Genomic DNA, 20661 nt, shown 5'->3' with positions numbered 1-20661 from the left:
AATCTCACTTGGATTTTGCACACCCATGATATGTGCAGGTTGCCAAAGTAAGAGCCAAACACAACTGTGTACATGTTGGTGGACTTAGCTCAGTGAAATGCTGCAGTATTTCTTTTGCATACCACATCAGCTTAAGCTCTTGGTATATGAGGAGCTCGCTTTCAGTATACTTTGGGAGAAGTCCGGTGCCCTTCCTGATCTGCCGTGCAGAAATGTTTTTAATTCACCAAAGTGTTCAGCTGAGGCAGGCCCAGGTCTCCACACTTCCTGCAGTTTCAGTGAGTGCCAAAACACAGATCTAGGCTGCTGGATGCACTGTTATTGTAGAATAATAAAAAGACAGCGTAGGAGATGACAGGTGGTGGTTCAGCAGCAGATTTTGATCCATTAAGGATATTGGCTGACCTTACAGTGATCTGTTCATGCCAGATGATGCCCTGACTGCAGAGAAATGTGCTGTGTGGCATTGCAGCTCTTTGCACCTCAGCTGTATTCTAGAACCTCTGAAGCAGGAGAAATATAGCAGAGTGGTGCCATCAAAGTCATGCAGAGCTGGGATGATGAGAACTCCTGCATGATAAAGCAGACTTTCACAGAGCACAAAAAGAGCTCCTCTTGGGCTTGCCATGTCAGAACACAAAAAGGAAAGAAACAAGTAGCTCCAGGAGCAGGCAATTCCTGGAGCACCTGCAGTATATTGGAAGCTATCCAGATGAGTCTGAGGACAGTCAGTGGCTACCCAGTTCAATGGAAATTGATTTGCTGGTGCCATAATAGCTCAGACAAGTAAGACATTTAATAATGTGTTTTGCTTTAGGTGGTGAATGTAACAATGTGTGTAACAGATGTGCTTTGCTGCTCTAAAAAAAAAAATCAACAAAAACAAGAAATCAAATTTTGATCTATTTAGTGATGATCAGGACAATGCAAGTAGATCAGGTTCAATATTTTTTCAAGTAAGAAAAATGTATAGATGAGAAAAGCTTGAAAAAATCTGGTCAGTACTCAGAGAAAAGTTATGTTAGCAATGGTGAATTTTTATTGCCCAAACACCATAGAAGATAATCTTGGATCCACTGTCATATCACCACCGGTCTTGAATTTATGCTGCATGCAAAATGCTTAAGCATCTACTGTATGTCAAAGTTCAGGGCACAGCATTTTGCGAGGGAACAGATGAAAGCCTGAGGTAGGTCTGAATGCAGGCATACACAGAGCTGAGTCCCAGTGGTGAGAATTGTAGTGTCCAGGGCTGTTAGGCTATAAGCAGGTAAGACTAGCTGGCAATCAACTTTCTCTCAATTTACACAAGATGTAGGAGCAAAACCATTCCATGGGCTTGAGCTTTATCTAGCGCATGTGTTTATGTAAGATACGACCTTGGAAGATATCCTAGAATGATGGTAGAGACCTCAGCAATCCCAGTCTGGGAGTTTACCCTCACTACGGGAGGGACCACAGAAAGCCTCCTGACTGATGGAGTCAGGATAAGCTCAGTGATATCCTGTAAAGACAGTGAGGTTTACAGCAGTGAAGGTAAATACAGCATGAGCAGACCTGAAAGCAAAGATTCGCTCTTCAGAGAGCAGTTAGAAGATGTTGTGCTTTATTGCCAGTGCTGGTTTGAACTCCAGCACCAAGAAGCCTTTTACGATACCTTTGTTATATGAGGGACTGTTCCAGCCTGCAGCAGCTAGCCAATAAATGTGGTTCAGACTGTCCATATAACACGGGCATCTTTATACCGTTATAACAACAAGAACTTTACAAGCCAGGGATTGTGAACTGCTAGGGTATCACAGTGTTTGTGAAGCTGTATTTGGTGCAGTGGCCTGTAGCTTCAGAGCTTCCTCCCATGCATTGCTGTGTTGCTCAGCTTGGATCAAGGAGCATGGAGAGAAGCACTTTTGGCATTTGTGCTCTACTCTGCAAGATAAATAACATAGGACATCTCTGTTACTGATACAATTGAAGTATTTATTCATTCTGAAATGGATGCCTGCCTCCATTTTTTTTAAAGAAAGACCAAATATCTACACATAAGGGGAACAAGGGAGAGGTTTTCCTTATGATTTGAGATTTGGAAGCCCTGAGATCTGTTCAGAAGTTGCACACAACTACCTCACAGCTAAATGTTTCACATTAGAACAGTGTGTCCCTTACATAGCTTGGCTTGGATTTCCGCACTTCACTGTTCATCTCTAAAATAATTTTATTTATATAAATTAAAAATAAATATTGACTTATTAAAAATTAATATATGTAGGATCTGTATGTAACTAAAATAGATAAGATGTATTATACATTAGCACATGTAATATTTAATAGAATAATAAAGTCTATATTACATATAATCATGAAGTTCATATATAATCATATGCATTATATATATTATATATGGCATATATTACTCTGATTTTGTATGATACAGGCATAGAATTATCATATATACGATATATGTTTACACGTATATACAGACATACACACACACCCTTGTGTAGATGTTTGCTGTATATTTTAGGAGTTTTACTGCCAGTTCTGTTGTTGTTTATGCTCTGATTGGTATCTAAGGAGAGCTGCAGCTACGCCAGGTTTGATGTTGACAGTTCAGCTTGCTGAGCAGTTGTCCTGTTTGGCGTTCTCCTAAAACTCCAGGACTATTGGGGATTGTGAGGGAATCACTCCGTTATTATTTTCTAACATCTGCATGTTTGGAGATAGAAGGTTGCATGTGTGACCCCGAATGGCTCAACATTTAGAAAGTTAACAAATAACACAAGGAATTAACTTTGAGAGTTTTGTTATTTTAAAAGTAAACTGTGTGTTTTAAGGGGATTCTGCTGCTTTCTTTTTAAAACTTGGAGATGACAGCTCTGGCAAGCTTAGCTTCAGCTAGTTCTTGAAGGTGATGGAGGGCAAGTACTAGCTGAAGTTTGAACTTTTCAAACCTTCCTCCTCGCCTTATATGCAGTAGTTTTCATACAAATACTGTTTCTTTGACTTTAGCCTGCTAGATACTGAGTCCTGGTATTATGACTGCAAGAATAGTATTCTGTAGGTTTCAAACAAGCAGCTTTGAATAGATTATACAGCTGCGCAGTGTGTTGGCATTGAATGCAAGAAACTGGCTACAAGCATTGTTACAAGCTCTGGAGGTACTGAACATTAATAACCAGGCCAGAGGGGAAATAGCATATGCTGACAGTTACCGCCTTCTGCCCAGAACTGCACTTCAGCGATGCTGTGTAAATATTAACCAACTTGTTTTGGTTCCAAGTCCCAGACACAGGACAAATTCTAGGTGGGAGAGCCTGCCAAAGTCAGCTGGAGAGACTGCACAGAGGAGCATCGAACCCTGCCTTCAGGGAGGAGGGGACTCAGGAATACGATGAGGAAATAGCATCCAGAATCTGTTCTTGCACTTGTTCAGTGCCAGAAGCAAGTTTTTTTTTTCTTCCTCACATCCAATACTAGCCAGCAGCTAGCAATTCAGGAATTTTATAAACCAGTTTTAATCCAATATTTTTCTTAAGATATTTCTAACTTCTTTAACACGTGTGAGGTAGAACAGGAAAGCTAAGTCTAGATAATTCAAGCAGTGGAGAAGTTCTGATCCCAAATCAGATCTGCGTACTGGAAATAAGTTCTTCTTTAACACTTCACGAATGCTTTAAGGAACCCAAATATCCCAGTGTCCTCTGCAAAGGTATTGTTGGAGTCACTGTCTTTGTCCTTCCTTACGGCAGGAAGGAGAGGCACAGGAAATCTGTCAGGTGAGAGAGGGAAATGTTAGAATGAGGAAAGAATCAGTACTGCAACAAGCCAAAGTATATTTCTATCTATTATGTTGAGAGAATTATGAAACAGGCTTGGTCTGCAGTCATCTTCTAAGATCAGCAGGGAGAACTATAATATTCTGCATATCTCAGGCCAAAGAACCTCACCCAGTCTTTTCTGCACCCAACCCATAACCACAGTCTGAGATACTGCATATTCTGAGCAAGTATCTCCGTAACATTTTTCTGATTAATATTAACAGCAGCAAAGCTTGCCCCTGTTCAGCCATTTCCAGCCCTTCAAAACTCCAAGTGTTTTGAACATGCAACTTTTTAAGTTTCAAAAAGGATTGCCCTAGTGATAATACTTAAAGCAGAATCGAGATGTCGGTGAGCTCAGCTCTGCCAGCCCTTGTGACCTCAGCTGAGGCTAAAAGTAGTCCACTAACCTCAAAAGGTTCAGTATCTGCTTCATCTGTCCTCTAAAAAATAACTCTGATTAGTTATCTTCTCTGTTTCCCTGCCTTCCGAAGAAGAATGGTGTAAGCTGCTGTGGGACTGTCAGATTCTTGCTTGTTCTTCAGGAATGCTGATGAGTTTCAGGAGGAGAGGATATAACATTGCTCTCATACGAATAAAGGAGTTAGAAGAAAAGTCAAAAATGTCTGTTCCTACTCATTCCTACTAGGCTGTCTTATCCTGCTTTCTCCTGTGAATTAGTCTGGCTTCCTTTGCATCCCTGAAAACATCAGGTCTAGGAGAGGGAAGAGGCAGAGTAAAAGAGGAGAAAGTGATGGTTTGAAAGAACTGGGTCTGATTTTCATTGTTGTGTAGGAACATTTCAGTTAAAAACATATATACACAAATATGTTTTAAAACATATATATATAAAACATACAGATATGGTCATTTTTCTGTTTAACTGTTTTCTTGCCTGTTTGCCAGGGTAGAGTCAGTTCTGACTCCACCTGTGCTGTTGGCCTTGTTCTGCAAACAGCCAATGGAGCATCTCCCAGTTGAGGTGCTGGGAGTCGTTTTTTTCCTCATGGCTATTCTGAAGTGCAAACCACGGTTACTGTGAATTTGTACCAGTTATACTTTGTTAAAAAAAGCACTTAGTGCTGAACCTACACGTTGTTCTACATGAATGTCACGATTTCCACACGTATTCACTGATGTTTTTACATAGCTGGAGCAAGTGAAAGGGAAGCGGACAGAATTCCAGCCCCAGTCATGGGACTGAGCTGCTGATCTCCCTTTATGTGGGCAATATCCCGAGAGAATAGATGTGGGTAGCTGCTTTGTAGTTTATCTCATGCCAGTGAGGCGAACTAGGTGGTGCGAAGCCCTGTGTTTGTGTTTGCAGTGCTACGATTCCTCAGCCCCTCTGTTTACATTGGCTCCAGTTGCTCTCTAATGCCGTGCAGAAAGCCACATGCCTGTGTGATAAGCTGGAGGAGTTCAGAGATTTTGCAGCTGGGCAGGACATTTCAGTTTGAAGCATAATTGGAGATGGAATACTTGCATGCAGTGGCCATCTGTGCTGAAAGAAGAAAAGCTAGGCTTGTTTTGTGCAATCTAAATTACTTCTGAACTTAAAGCCACTGGGAGTGAAGAGCACGGAGGCATCTCCCAGCACCAAGCTTTTTGGTACAGTATGGAAGTGGAACACATCAGTGGCAATCTTCAACAGCATTATCTCACCTTTTGTGTTCAGTTCCTGGCAGCGTGCTGCTGTACCACTGGCAGAAGCCAAAAACAGTACTGTAGCAATACAGCAGTCATAGAACCACAGAATGGATGGGGTTGGAAGGGACCTTAAAGATTACCTTGTTCCAACCCCCTGCCATAGGCAGGGATGCCACCCACTAGATCAGGTTGGCCAAGGCTCTATCCAGCCTGGCCTTGAACACCTCCAGGGACGGGGCATCCACAGCTTCTCTTGGCAACCTTCTTCGTGCTGCACAGTGACGTGCCTGGCGCCCCATGGAGCTGGCTGCACTGCTTCTGCCATTGTCAAGCGGTAGGTAGCTGGGTTCACAGTGCAGAGAAGTTACCTACCAGGGAACGCACCTTTTACACTGTAAATTCAAAGCAGCAGAAAAATAAGCAAGGCTTCAGCAGTAGTAGTAATTAACAGGAGCTGTAAATTGTTTCATGTGCTCTTAATTAGAGATGTGCTGTCCCAGTTCTGTGTGGAATTTCCTGCCTGAATAAGAAGGGGCTGAACAGAAGTGGCAATGTAAAACAGCAGGTGAAAAGTCTGGCTGAAGCATACAGCAAGTAAGAATGAGTGATTTCATTATGCCCAAATGTATAGATTTGCTTGTTTCTCCCTTACTGTGATATTATCTAAAACAAAGGTTCAAGGGATCACTGGACAGCACAGGAATTGGAGAAGTGCTGACGAACGCCTTTAGAGGATCAGTTACAGAGTCACCTTCTCAGTGTGGAATAAAATGGGAAGCAGGTTTGTTAAAAACAGGAAAAATGTAGGAATTATTTAAACAAAACCTCTAGCTTCTATGTTGACAACTTATTCTTTTGTGCCCACTTAGAAACTTTTCTTAATTATTTTTGATGTTCACTTTTATCAGAACTCTTGCCTCCTTTATTCTTTTATTTGGACCCAATGTTAGGGAAAAAAAATGACACTTTTTGATCATTCAAGCCAGAAGTGACCACAGTTGGATGAGAGCACTGTAAGGAGATTGTTGGTGTGTGCCTCTGCTTGAACATGTCTGCTTTCTAGCTGGTCTACCCTTGATCAAACCAAATGTGTTGGAGCACAGATATGACATAAATGGTGTAGAACGAGCTTGCTCATTTGTTATTAGAAGCAATTTGGGATTGATTGTCCTTAGTGTTGGCAGATGAGACTGAAGTCCTCTTGCCTAATCTTAGAACAGATATAAATTGATATTTGCATTATGACTGTGCTTGTTACCCAACAACAAGAGGAGATTTCAGGCTACTTTGTTCATTCTGATTTTGGTTACTAAGACTGAGAATTGTGAACCTGGATTTTGGGACATGTATGGCAGTCCAATATACTGGCATGGCATAATTTTCAAATAGCTGCAGCTCAATATGCTCCTCTCCAAATCTAGCTATTTAGATTAGTAGGTAAAAGGATAGTAGAGATCCTTTCAGCATACATCCTGTAGTTCAGTGCCCTCATTCCCCTTACAGACTTTGCAGAAGTTATGCCATTTAAGTGCAGACTTTACTCACCAATTCACTGAATGGGGTGTATTTTCACAAGTAGATGTTTTCAGAGAGCTTTAAACATGATTCACTTAAGATCACAGGAATGGAAGCTATTTCCCAGGACACCAACTGTAAATGTATTCATGACCACTTCCTATCCACTTGTTCCCATGCCAATATTGCCTTTTAAATAGCATTTTGCCCTCTCCAATGTAAGTCCCTTTAATGTATTTATACAGTGTAATCCTATCCCTCAATGTTTTTATTTTGCTGTACTGAACAAGACAAGCTCTTCAGTATTCTGGTTCTCCTTTCTCCTGTTTCTCTCTGGTGCTTCTGTTTGAATTAATCTTTCTCGGATGTGGTACTCAAAACTGCACAGACTAAGGTCTCACCATAGCCTGATGTCATGATAATATTTCCCTATCTTCTGGATTTCTCTCCTTGATACACCCCAGGATCTTATTTTAATTTATGCTAGTTCATCAGGCAAGTACCTTTTACTATATTCAGATTGACATGCTTTATCCTAGATCACTCTCTTTCATATCTAATTAGTGAGTTCCTTCATCATTACAAATGTATCTGTCCTTAAATGCCCGAATTATGAACTTTTTATTGTTTATTACGTTTCATCCCATTTCTGTTGCTCCAGTCCTCAAGATGAACTGCTCCTTTCTGTATGGTATTTAGAACTTCCTTTATATAACCAGTTCCTCCTAATTGTGTGCATTCAGCAAATACCATTAGCGTGCTCTTTTCTGTACCATTATCATTAATTAAAATGCAGATAAAAGTAGTCTGTCTTAAAGAAATTCTACTTGTAGCTGCTCTAACCTAATATTTCTCTTATAACGTAATAGCCATCTTCCTTTTAGATGGGTTCTTATTTTTGTCTTAATACTAGTATCAGTCTCCATTTGAACTCTTTCCCAGGTGGCACTGCAGTATATGTTTTTTCTAATGCCTACGGATCTATCTTTGGTCTGGAAAATCAGTTGTCAAAGAAATCTGTTTGCTTAAGCTGGAACAAACTACTTCTTTTAAAACTAGTTTCCATCTCTTTTTTCATCTTCTACTTTTCACTCTTTCATTCCAAAGTCTTGCATAGTGTTGCAGTCTGATTTCCAGCCTTGTGTTTTCCAAAGTCATTTTTACCCCCTACAAATAGTTACCATGTGTGCTGTTCTCCCCTTCTGTGGTACCGGTCCCATCTGAAGTGATTCCTTTAAAATCCTCGTGATCGGAGCTGTAATATGTCAATTCTTGCAAAGTTTAGGGATGGGGCTTATCAGACCTCCCGATCTGAGTACAGTAACCTCTTCAAAATGTTTTCTTACCTCATTAAGGTTAATTTCCTCTTCCACTCCCTCGTTCTGATTATCTATCCCGCCTCCTGTGCTCTTATCACTACATTCTGCATCATCGTTCTTATTAAAGAGTAGTAGCAAAGTATTCATTAGCTTTGGGGCAATGTCTAGGTGTGTTAATGTTTAATTATCACCACAGCCTCACTTCCTTGCTCTTTATATGTACACCTGTGTGGTTTGCTTTAGATCCAGTGTACAACATTACTGCCAAAGATTATTTCTGAGGACGGTAGGGCCCATTAAGCCTCAGCTTTCCAGGTAGACCAGTCCTGTATTGGCTCTATTGAGCTTTCATCTTCAGTAAGAGTTCTAGTTGTAGGGGAGAACATAATGGAGATACTGACAAAATAAGTCAACTTGGTAACACAAACAAAAATATCCTTCATTTCAGTTGCTTAAATGACATTAGACCAGAGATGAAACTAAACCTGCTTGGAAAATCAAACGATTAGGGCAGGATCGCTTTCTGTCAGGTTTATGTGCTGATTAGTGCATGCATAACTAAATTCATGTTTGGGAAGGAAGGAAAGAAATGCATCTTCAGTGTTTATACCAGCGCAGTGGCACAACTCCACTGTCCACAACTCCACAACTGTGCTCTGTGGTCAGGAACATTTATTTTACACCGGCTCATACTTTAGCTGGTGTACCCAAAGTGCTGGCTCTGGACATGGGTTCAGTTTTACCATGCCAGTGGAGAAGGTCCCGGGGGTGAGGAACGTGGGGAGAGCTGCCAGAAGTGGGGCAGCGTGGGCAGAGGTGGCTGATGGTGTGGGGATAGAGGGGCTGTGCGCAGGTGGGGGCTCCGACGTCACCGGGAGCTGTGGTTGTGGTCACCATTTTTCCATCTCCTTGCTGCTTTCTGCCTTACTGTGCATGAGGATACAGGGCCCACATTGCCTGCCCTGGAGAGGAGCAGGAGTGGGAGGCTTTCTGCTCTGCCTGCTGCTAGGGGTGTGGGAACTGCTGCTGGCAGGAAAAGCTGCCCACACACTTGGCAGGACTGGGGCAAGGAGCAGAGGGCTGTCGGGTAGGAATCAGCTGTTGGAGGCAGAGCAAGCACTCTCTGCCTCTGGCATAGGGTAGCCAGCAATCTGCCACACCTGGCAGTCCAGCACCTTTGGCTGCCATTTACGTTTTGCTTTTCACTGTCTTTGTGTCTGCACACACAAACAAGCACGCTGGCACCTGAAAGAGGCGTAACTCACTGTGCTCGCCGTGAGACTCTGACCTCTGTGGATGCAACTGCCTGTAGGAATCTCCTTGCTGGTTGAAATCTTTGTGTAAGTAGGACTTGAGAAGGTAGGTGCCTGTAATAGACACCTCTTGGCTCCAGCCCCAGGGTTAGTTGATCATTTTCACAAGCACAGTAATGGAACAGCAATTACAAAGCACACTGTTTCCTGAAACACCCTAAGGCAGATTTTGGGGCAGTGGATTAATTTAATGTTTGAGCAGCATAAATGCAGACAAATTAACACTTGGGTGTCTTCAATGCTCCATACCAAAGTGAGAAGTAAAGTGTAGGACAAGGAGGTCAGTGGTTCCTAGCAAAGGGTAACTCGTGATATAAAACGGACATGTTGAAGTAGGTGTTTAGTAAGTAGCTGTTTTGAGTATTATCTGACATGCAGATAAGGTGTAAGCTTAGACTTGCCCCTTTCCCAGGTTTCACATTATGCTAAAGTAGACCTTTAGAAGTCCTGGTTTTCTGGCTCAATACATAAAGAGGATGGCCCGCCACAGCAGCATTGGCATGGCTGGAGGGAGCAGCATAGATCTGCGTCTGGTTTCAGACTGATCTGATAGATCTGAGTCTTTTGAAAAGTAGGGGTATATGCTGTACTGTCATTAACTGCTGAGGTCTTTCAGTATTTAAAATAATCTCTATCTGTACAACTGTGTCTCCATATAAAGGATAGGTACCTAGCACAGGCAGCTGCCAAGCTTTAGTCCATTTTGCATATGCTTTTTCTTAATATGTCCCCAATTTGATATGGATCCTCTTTTTTGGATTTTTTTAATGCAGTTGCATAATGGTGAGTGTAGTGCTGGGATGTACATGTTCTTACAAGAAATATGTGGTAAGACTGTCAGTTTTGAATGAAGTGAAATAAATTCATGTTCTTGCATAAGCACCAACAACGGTCTTGATTCTCTTCAGCAAAACATACAGCGAGGTCCTCCTCCAGAGAAGCCCAACAGAAATGTTTGCTCAGTGCAAAGAGCACAAGGATTTCTGTATGGTTGTGCCTGCTATATCCTGCCTCCCACTAAGCACGCATGTGTATGTGTCATGGTAGGCACAAGTCTCGTGGAGGGATCTGAGCGGAAGCAGAGCACAGCACACAGGGTCCAGAGAGTATTCTGGCCACAGGGTCTTGCCAGCAGAGCAGACAACTGGAGGGTGTTAGCTTATTTGACACGCCAGCCGGGATGCCAGCTTCATTGCTTCACTACCCTTCGGGACTGCAGAGCTCGGTCTCCAGCACAGTAAGTTGTCTCTGAAAGTGGGACATGAGGTTCACCCAGGGTGCTTCGCTGCGCCTCCTCGGCGGCAGGCCCTTCACTAGGCAGGCAGAATTAGGCTCTGGGTGGGAAAGTTTACACAAAAGAAATAGGGGGGCTTTACTGGAGGCTTTGCTTTCACGAGCCCATCACTCCTCCTCCCCCGGATTGATTTGTTTGTTCAGGCTTGGTTGCCTCCAGCAACACATTATTAGTGTGAACTATGGTGTATCCTGGGAGACCTGCAGGATTTTCTGCAAACCTTTTGAATTCTTAGTCACCAAGGAGGGGGAGACAAAAAGGCATTTCACTCTGTTGACGCAGTTGCGTGTACATTGTTCCCCTTTTTTGAATGTTGGCGTGTCTCTCTGGCAAATGCTGTAACTGGACTCCACAGTCTTCATCGTGCTTCTTCATCTCAGGCAGTAGAATATCATTTTCTTGGTAAAACAACCAACCTGCACTGCCTTAAAGGCTGTATTTGAAACCAGGCAGTCTACTATGCCTAGCTGCAGAGGTTTCAGCAGGGCTGTGCACTTGTTATCTCTGTACACACAGGTCAGTCCTCGCGGATGGTAGACTTCAGGCTTTGTGGGTATGTCTGGCCTTAAAGTAAACAAAGATTGCGTCATTCATGAGCAGTTTTCTGCTTGATTTGGCAGGGCCACAAAAGCAGAGAAGACGCAGTGACATGGATTTGCAACACGGGTATGTACTCAGAGCTCTGCTAAGGTCACATATCTATGCTTAAATCAGTGCCACTGCAAATTCTTTAGATCTGAACAAGTATTATGAGAGCCTCTCCATGATGTTAAACCCTGTAGGTACACGTTTCGTCTCTGCTCAATTTGAAATTACAGGACTCACTGATTTTCCTCAGAAACCTGCTTCAGCTCCTTTGGCTGCTTTGTGTCCTGGACTTACAGGGACCGGCCTGTCAGTCTCAGCATAGTTAAAACATTTTGAAAAGTATTTTATTTCTTGGTTAGTCATGTACATGTCCAGAGGCAGACAGTGTCAGACGAACTGAGCTCCCATGAAGCTCAAGGTGGGTTAGCTGAGAGGTCGGTGCACCAGTAGCTAAGGCATCGACACCAGATGGCATCTCAGTAACAGAGCAGAGTCAGATATGAGGCACATGACAATGGTGCTGGTGGTAAGGGGATGTTTTGGGAGGGCAAGAGGGTTGCAGGAATACAGAGAACTGCAGAGCAGTGGACGCGCTCAGGGCCGTGCCCCCTGCACCCGGGGGCAGCGCGTCCCTCGGCCGGCCTGGTTGCTGCACTGAGGCTTCGGCCCTGCCCTCCATACCCCTGCCGGGGGGCTGCGGCGGAGGGCTAGCTGTGCCCTGCGGAGACTGACAGTCCAGCTGCACCCACAGAACAAAACCAGCTTGTCTCACGCCTCTGGGCACTGGGCAACCACACGGCTGAACGAATGGAGCAAACAGGTGTGAAGAGAGAGGCGGAAAGGGAGAGGGCTTTGGCCGGAGCCAGTAGCTCCCTGTGTGCGGGATGAAAGGAAAATCGGGGCAGTGGAGACCAGCAGATCAGAGGAGCTGCCCTTCAGTGCGGGAAGGCACTTGAGGTTAACCCATTGCTTGCTGGGGGCTTGCTGCCAAGGACATCTCAAGTCAGAGAGCGTGTGACTGGGTCCCGGCACGCTTCTGCTTTTGTGCCTGGAAACTCAGCTCGGGCCATCTGGGCTTCTTTTTCCAGGGAAGAAATGAGGAGCAAGGACATATGAGGACACATGGGTAGCCTATGCCTTTTTTCTGAGTTTGAATTATTTTTTACCCTGTTAAGTAGGGAATGGCTTTAATACATATGCTCCAGCCCATCCACTGTTTTATGGAGAGGTTTCAAAGTAACTCTTAAGCCTCCTGACTCCCAGTACTTTGGAGAGAAAAAGAGAGCCAGCAAAGGCCTCCTGGTGAAAGATAGTTCTATTTGGGTACCATAATTGTAAGTGATACTGCTTCCTTACATGTTCTTGCAGTTTTAAGGAGAAAAGGCTATTTTCACTTGCTGGTCTTTGTACACTTCTAGAGCAATCTTGTATTCTTTCCCAGAGGGGACTCTTATTTCAGGCTATAAATTTCATTCTTCAGTTAGCATAGTCCATGCAGTGCTTTGGGATCATTTTAGTTGGAAACTGCCTTATTATGTGCAGATAAAATCATAAGTGAGGTCATTCTTTTCCTCCAGAAGTGCCAGCCTTCCTCATTTGCTAGATTTTAGTAAAGCCCTTGAAGACATTTCCCAAACATTCCAGCAGACTGTTGTATGAACTCCAAACACCATCGTACCAGAACTGGTTACTTCAGCTTCTTCTTAGCAGGTGAACATCTTGCCTTCTGTCAGTGAAGGTAAAGTGGGCAAAGGGACTGTCACCTCCCTTTACTTGGCAGAAGACCCCTCTACATGGGGAAGAATTTCGTTATAATGTGCTTAAGAATTTAAACTTCTGTTCATTGATTTGGTAATCACAGTAGCACTGATGCAAAGTAATGAAGTAATGGTACTCCTTGAAAAAATACATACCAGTTTTAGTGGTAGCTAATCCTGCACAGAAGTGCCCTATAATGTCATTTAAATTTCATCAGTGATGATAATTTTTGCAACTCACAGAAATCTGAAAGTGGAACTAATTGTGCAGTAATCATTGGAGGTAAATATTCTTCACTGTTTTTCCCTCAAAAATTTAAAAACCTAATGCTGCCTCTATATTCCTTAAGTGTTTTTTTGTTTTTTTAAAACCCTTCAACTCAGAATATCACAGCTATGTTTGGAAAATGCAGTATTCTGTATTTCTTTCTATAAATGGAGCTGGCTTTGCAATGTGTTTAACAAAGTCAATTTCCACTTGACTACATAGATCCCAAAGGGAAGATGTTTAAAGAGAGGAAAAAAATGATATATAAATACAGAAATATTTAAGAAAACCTCCAAGCCATATGTCGAATCTGCTAGCATAGTTTATTTTAAAGTAAATTTCAAGTTAGCAGCTGTACAAAATGGTGGCCATACCAGTTCTGATGAAGGAGGAAGAATAACTGCTAAAATCATTAAGGCAATGAACTGGGACTCAAACAGACATGATATGTTCCTTGCTGTCTCTTTGTCCTCTGTGATGAACGGCAGGACAGATGATAATTCTCTTTATTACTAGCCCTGTAAGGATAAAGTCACTTTTAATTCCTGTGAAGAGGAAAGACGGGAACAATGAAGATCCTCCAACATAAGGTTCTTCTCTATGGTTTGTCCCACAGAAGTTCGAATGCAAAGGCTGCCTTTATCAGCTGCATGTTGATTTTCTCAGCTTCTGATGCTTTATAATTTGTCTATGAATTTTAAAGAGCATCAAATGTAGCAGAGATTAAAAATTAACACCCTTTGTGTCCTATTGAAAGCAGAACAGCCCCTCCTTCTTAGGCACTGCAGTTCTTTGCTAATAAGGCTGACTGAACAAGTCTTCATTAAACTTCATGTTCCTGGACTGGAGAATTTATTCAGCCCCACCATCCGCTCAGACCATGACCTAGACAAATCAACCGTAATGCCTCAGATTTGAAAGGCCTTTGTTTGTCTTCTCACATTCTTTACGCAATTAGTAGCTCTGCAGCTTGTCTGCTTGGGCAAGGTGGGGTCACAGAGTGTCTCGGTGTAGCTACTGTTCTTACTGACTTGCCAGGGGCATCCGTCAAGTGATTCAGTCCCATGTGATTTTAGCCATGCAACTCCCTGTCCCATGGTACGTAAGGATAAAGCCAGTAACATCCAGCTCTCACAGTCGCTCTGTACTGCCTGTGCCTGCAACCTGCTCGGAAATGTCATAGGCCAAAATTTCCTCTAAATTGATATAAACAAACTTGGTCGTGCAATATGTCTGTCCTTGAGGTGACTGAGTCTGCTCCCCACTTCCAGGCACTGTTGTCCAGATGTTCACCACTTTACCACTTCTTTTTTCAAACAAGATAACTTTTTTACAACAGGTATGACTTCTATGTATCATGGCAGACTACACACAAGTCTTAGATGGAAAGTCATCTTCCACTTGAAGTTAAAGCTATTAGAAACAACACCAAATAAAACAGCTTTTTGCAAGAGTCATGAAAGCCTTAGGAGATACTTTACAGATATGTAATTCCTTGAGCATGTTGGAGTTTGCTTTGCTCCAGAAGAATGAAAGGCCAGAGATTTAAATTGTATTTCTTCATCATAAATCCTGGGGATGATGCATTTACTTTGGCACTAGTTTTGCTGCTTCTTCAAATTAGGTCTCTGTTCCCCTTCAGCGTTACTGCATTGGAGGGAGTGGTATGATTTCCATTTATTATGGTCAGGAGCTAAGATTTCAGGTTTCTTCCCCCAGGCACTGGCTTACGCAGCATTGAGGCCTTTGCCTTTTCTGTGCCTTAAAGTCACAACACAGAGGAAACATGCAGCAGGTAAGGCAGGGTGCTCCCTCTTTGTGTGTGCACATACGTATGTGTATGCATATAACTAGATGCATTTCTATATATATATGTGTGTGTGTGTGTGCATTTCTACATGTCCTTTTTTGTAGATTCTTGCATGACATGAAACAAAATCTAAGTAGCATTTATTGTCAGAAGGGAGGGGCAAGCATCAGGCAGACCCACCAGAGTGGTTATTGAATCAAGCAGTTCATAACAGTGCTACGAATAATATCCTTGCTTTCTGGTCCCCCTTCATACCTCTTACACACAGATCCAGGTCTCTTCGGTGTGAAGCATGGCTTCACAGCACCAGGCAGACCATTTTCTGTTTAGGTGTCATCCACCAGTTTGTGAGGAAAAGACTGTTTTCCAACTCTTCTGAGCCAAGCTCATCTATGAGGGGGACAGAGCTCCTGCCTGCAACTCGGATTTAGAGAATGGTTTGGATACATATGATAGGAGATGCACTCAAAGGGATCTGTCTAAGAATGGAAACCTTGGTGTGGATTTGAATGGCATGGTTAGGACACCGCTGGGAGCGAAGAAGGCATCTCTGAGAGTTTCCAGCATAAAAACTGGAACAGCTGGGCATCGGTCTGAGGCCTGTGAACTTCTCTATACTGTCTTTTTCTCACAGACCTTAAATGCTTACTGGCAAAACACTGATTCAACATGTGGAAACATGTAACAAGCAGAGACTCATCTGAGACCATGGCTCATAGAGCTCCCTGATATTAGTGGGTTTGGCTATTCATATTTTCAGTCATGAGAAGCCATATTTAGCTCTGATGAGTGGCTGGATTGAGCCTCGTGTTATATAGCTGAGGATTATCTGGCTTGCAGTTAATCTTTCCTCCCACTGTATTTTGATGCCTTTCATTCCTTAAAGCTTTGTTCCTCGTATTTATTTTGTTTTGTTTTGTTTTCTGCTTTGAATATATCCTGGCCCAAACCACCTTGTCCATCCTGCCAGGATGGTGCTCCAGAAATGCATTCTGGGCCACTGAGCTTTCATTTTACCATCTTTTCCTCCCAAGAAAAGGGTTCTGGCTCCTGTTCAGAAGTCATTGGTTGCAAAATAAGTTATAAACACAAGACAAACATGGCTGGCATGGGATTGTGTTCAGCTGAATTGTGCAGGCTGGCTTTGGTTTGTTCTCGCTCTCAACTGCTGCAGGATGAGCACGGGCCAGCAGTGACAAGATACTGCTTACGAGCAAATCCTTATCTGTTATCTACACTTTAAATGCCTCAGGAAACGAGTTGAAACAGACTTTGATCCAGGTTTCATCTTTTGTAAGGGTGAATATGAATAAAGCCTGATGAGCTGTGATGAAAAATAGACCTGGTGATCATGGGTAGCCAGGAGAGCCTGTGGTTTCATGTGATGAGATCCATTAGGCTGCCGGACTAGGCCTCAACGCTAAGGGGAAAAGCACCACTGGTTAGTTGTCAGAAGGGCAGTCGTGTTGTCGTAGAAGGGGTCAACTCAATAGCTGGTTTTAATTGTTCTGCTGGGGCTGTTGGAAAAGTTTTGTGGTTGTACTGGTTTTCCAGCACCTCCATCAAGGTTCACGGTTAAGCTTTGAAAGACTGGACCTGAACTAGCAATAGCGTTGTGGGGAGGGTTCTTCTCTGGGGTGAGGGGCGTGAAGCTCCAGCTTCTGCCTTGGGTAAACAAGAATAAACTTGAACCTGGATTTCCTGCAACCAAACAGGAAGCCTTAGTCACCAACCTAACAAACATTTTGAGTGAATTTATCCCTCTGATTTTTCAAAAAGGCTGAGTCTTCAAGGTGTGTTCAGCTTGGAGATGATAACAGCTTTTTAATGCCCGGGTTTTTTGGAAGGCGGTATTTTCTTTCCACAAATCTGATTCTACTCCTAATTTCAGGTAATCACTGCGTATTTTAAAAGTTTTTTATCAGAAAAGGGTCAAAAGACTAATACCACATGAGAGAAAAATTATCTGTTGCCTGAGGAACAAGTTTACTTCAATATTGCCATAACATCGTAGAATCCCATGCAGTGCTCCATCTTGGTGGCCAGATTAATTAGGGACTTTAATTGGGAACAAGAAACAAAAGAGAGAGTCTAGGAAAAGATGACTTCATCTCCCTGTTCATCTTTGCTGTTTCACACAGAAAGACAACAGACAGAACAGTAGACAAAATTATCTACATAAAGGTTTCACTTGGCTGAGGAGAGGAAGGATAAAATGAGAAAGGATCGTTGTTCACTTGGAAAGTCACAAGAGCAGGTTCAAGTTTTCATCTTTTCCAACCAGGGTGTTTGTTTAAGCCCTACACCTTTTACAGTTTTTGCTTAAGCAGTTTGTCCTTGGGCTGATTTCTTCATCTCATACTGCTATAGCCTCAACTTGCTACAGGCCAGGGAATTTTCAGCCTCAGAAACAAAAGGTGCCTTTTTTCACACAGGTAGAGAAAGCCCTATCTGCTACTTAAAGCTATTACACAAGGCTCAGGAGGGAAGTGAGCAGTGACAGTGTTGCAAAAGGGATGGCTTCATGGCTGGGGTTGTTAGAAAACAAATGATCCGGCTATGCTATTAATTACCTAATTTCAGGCTCAAATTCCCAAAGCCCTAGATAGAGAGGCTGGCACAAGGGGGCACGTTTTGTGGCTGCTCTTCATTTGTATTTCTTTCCAAGGAGGAGCATTTAACCACTGACTGCCTCCTCACCAGCCAAAACAAATGCACCCCATCAGTAAGGCAGTCGTGTCTCTTCTGCAGGTTGGCACTCACCAGCTTTGCTGCATGCTCTTCAGCATTTCTCCCACCTGAAAGACTTGTGTATAACACTTGTCCCTACACTACCCACTATAGTCATTCCATCGTCTAGTCCCCCTTTCATCATTTAATTCATGGTCCTCGTTAGACCAAAAAAAAAATAAAAAAATAGCTTGCTCTTTCCTTGTTGATTCTGCACGCTGCCATGCACTGCTATTCAAACTATAAAACCATTTACCTTCTTCAGTTAACTCAGTGTACTTAAAATGGTTTCTGTACTGATTTATTTTAATGGTTGGATGTCAAATCAGTAATTTATTGGTAAGCCAGATACTTTCTGGCATGATTTCCAAATTATCCAGATAAACTTGCCTTCAGACAATCTGTTTGTTTTCCTTAGTGTGACAAAATCCCAAATAAATTTTATTTCTCCATAGTAACCATTAAGAGAATATGAAAAAAAAAATGAGTAACCCTAAAAATGTCACAATGGAGAGGAAGGATGCTGGCCGTTCCTCAGGGTCACTGACAGCTTGTCCCTGTTATTTTGAGTCTTATGTCCAAACTTTTTGGGATGGGAGGGGAGAGCAATGACAGAGACAACAGAGGCTATGCTCAAGGTTTGGCAAGATTTGGGGGGTATTTGGCAGATGGCATGTTTGGTTTTGGTGAATCAGGCTGCTTGGTGTATAGGCTCTATTTCCTTCTTTAATGTGGCTTCTATGGTAAGAACTGGAACAAACTTCCTGGACCGTGAAGTCTAATCCCCTGCTATCACGAATGGATGCATCCTGTTTCCCGGTCATAAATTTGTTGTGCATGGTCTTAAAAAACAGGATTTTCATGCCCTTCATATTCCTACTGTATACAATGTATGTATATATTATTTTTAATAATCAGAAACCTTTTCCTAATTTCTGCCCTTTACTTTGAAAGAGACATAGGAAAATACAAAGAGGTACAAAACTAGAGATTGAAATTGGTTGTCTTTAAAATATGGTAAGTACTTTGCATTTAAAAGTTGTCTCTGTATTTACCTAATCTGGAATAAATCCAAACCAGTTCACCTGAGAGCAAAAAAGAAAATTTCAGTCCTAAAAACCAGCTGGTACTTGAAGAGTTAATTGGAGAAAGTGATTCAGCTGCTGACACAGGGAGCAGGCTGGGGATTGCTCTCCCAAGGTGATCAGCTGAAATGTTTGGGGGTTTGGTTTTTCAAAAAAAAAAAAAAAGGAAGGAAAGAGAAGTTAGTTTTTCTGTGAGAGGGGGAAAGGCTCAGTTTCTTGCACAGTTCCACCTGCAGTTTCCCACCCGTTCAGCCTGTTGATCGCAGCCGTACCGTCTCTCTCCCACCGCCTGCTTTCTGGGTGTGCCAGATCTGGAAGTAACCTGCACATTTTTCATATCTGCCCTGCCCACACAAGCAGGACAGGCTGATTGGCAGGCGGAGAGCCACGGGTCCTGCTCAAGCACGCCGAGTGCATACCTCCCCACACAACTCCCACAGGAGGCAGCCATGGACAGGCACACGCGCAGCCAGCCAGCCGGGGGCTGGCACTGCAGAACTGAAGTTATCTGATCCCCGGGTAAGCACAGCGAGAGGAAAATCCATTCATCCGAGCAATCTGGATCTTTTTTTTTTCATCAGTGGGAAGAGGAGTGTGTAAACTTCACTTAGAAGAAAGGTACTGTAACAGTAGGGGCCAATACGTGGCTGGGTAGGTGGGTGGGTAGGTGGGAGGATGGCTGATGGATGAAGGACAGACAGAGAAGACTGGAAGAAGGAACAATCTCAGCCTGTGGAGTTCTAGGGAACCTGTGACACAATACCTCTCGCTTGAGAAAGTTTTATTTCCAGGAAGACTTAGGTGCTGTGAAACTGGTAGGATGAGGCAGAGGGCTGACTTTTGGTCCTCCAGGAACAAGTGATTGAAAAGAGGGATTTTAAGTTGTATGTATACAACTAAACCAGCATGTAACGTCCTCCTGTGCTGTGCTCACAGTGCCTGCTGTGCTGGTGCAAGTGCACTGTGTTTTAAAATCGAGAAGGATGTGGGGGAGGAGGGCAGTGTGGTTCATGAACTTTTGTGGGAGGTTATTTTCTGATCAGACGGAAGAAAAGTAGGCTGTTTCCTTGTTGATAAAAGGTGTTCTCTGTGCCATAAGAAGATAAATTGAAGCGTACAAAAAGAGCTATATTAATTTTCTCCAAATATTGCTGAAGGGGTAAAGGAAATCCGTGTCTGTGCCTACTTAGGTGTTCAGAAAAGTGAAGGTTTGGAAGCAGGTTTTGCTGTGAGACCAACAGCTCTGAGCTGCTCTGTATAGAATTTCAGTGGGTGAGTGAGCAATTCAGATTAGTCAAGTGCTGCATTGTTCAGGGACTTCAGTGTTCCAGTATTTGTTGAAAACACAAGAAATGCTTTGCCCTCGTGTGTGCAGGAAAAAGCAGCTGGAATGACAAATAAGTATACACTTGGAACTGAGTTCTGAAATGTGAAAAGCAAAGTTCAGCTAAGTATACTGTGATCTACAGGAAAGGATAATTTGATACAAATTCTTTTTCCCTCTTATGTTATTTTTA

At 42.9% G+C, this 20661-nt stretch overlaps 1 protein-coding gene across 2 annotated transcripts in view; it reads left to right on the top strand.

The window, feature by feature from the left end:
- STON2 (stonin 2) overlaps positions 1-20661 on the top strand; it is a 77652-nt gene that overhangs the window by 25238 nt on the left and 31753 nt on the right. The window contains exons 1-2 of one of the 2 annotated variants that reach the window (XM_083839776.1): positions 7765-10849; positions 11527-11572. The exons of the other annotated variant lie outside the window; for it this stretch is intronic. Coding sequence (XP_083695902.1) covers positions 10793-10849; positions 11527-11572 — 103 coding nt within the window. The 5' untranslated portion in view covers positions 7765-10792. Of the gene's footprint in view, positions 1-7764; positions 10850-11526; positions 11573-20661 lie in introns of those variants that run through there. 2 annotated transcript variants of the gene reach the window in all.

Source organism: Anser anser, assembly GCF_964211835.1.
Source record: "Anser anser genome assembly, chromosome: 5".
Taxonomy (NCBI): domain Eukaryota; kingdom Metazoa; phylum Chordata; class Aves; order Anseriformes; family Anatidae; genus Anser; species Anser anser.
Note: the sequence above shows the minus strand (reverse complement) of the source record. Positions and strands in the feature narration are given on the sequence as shown.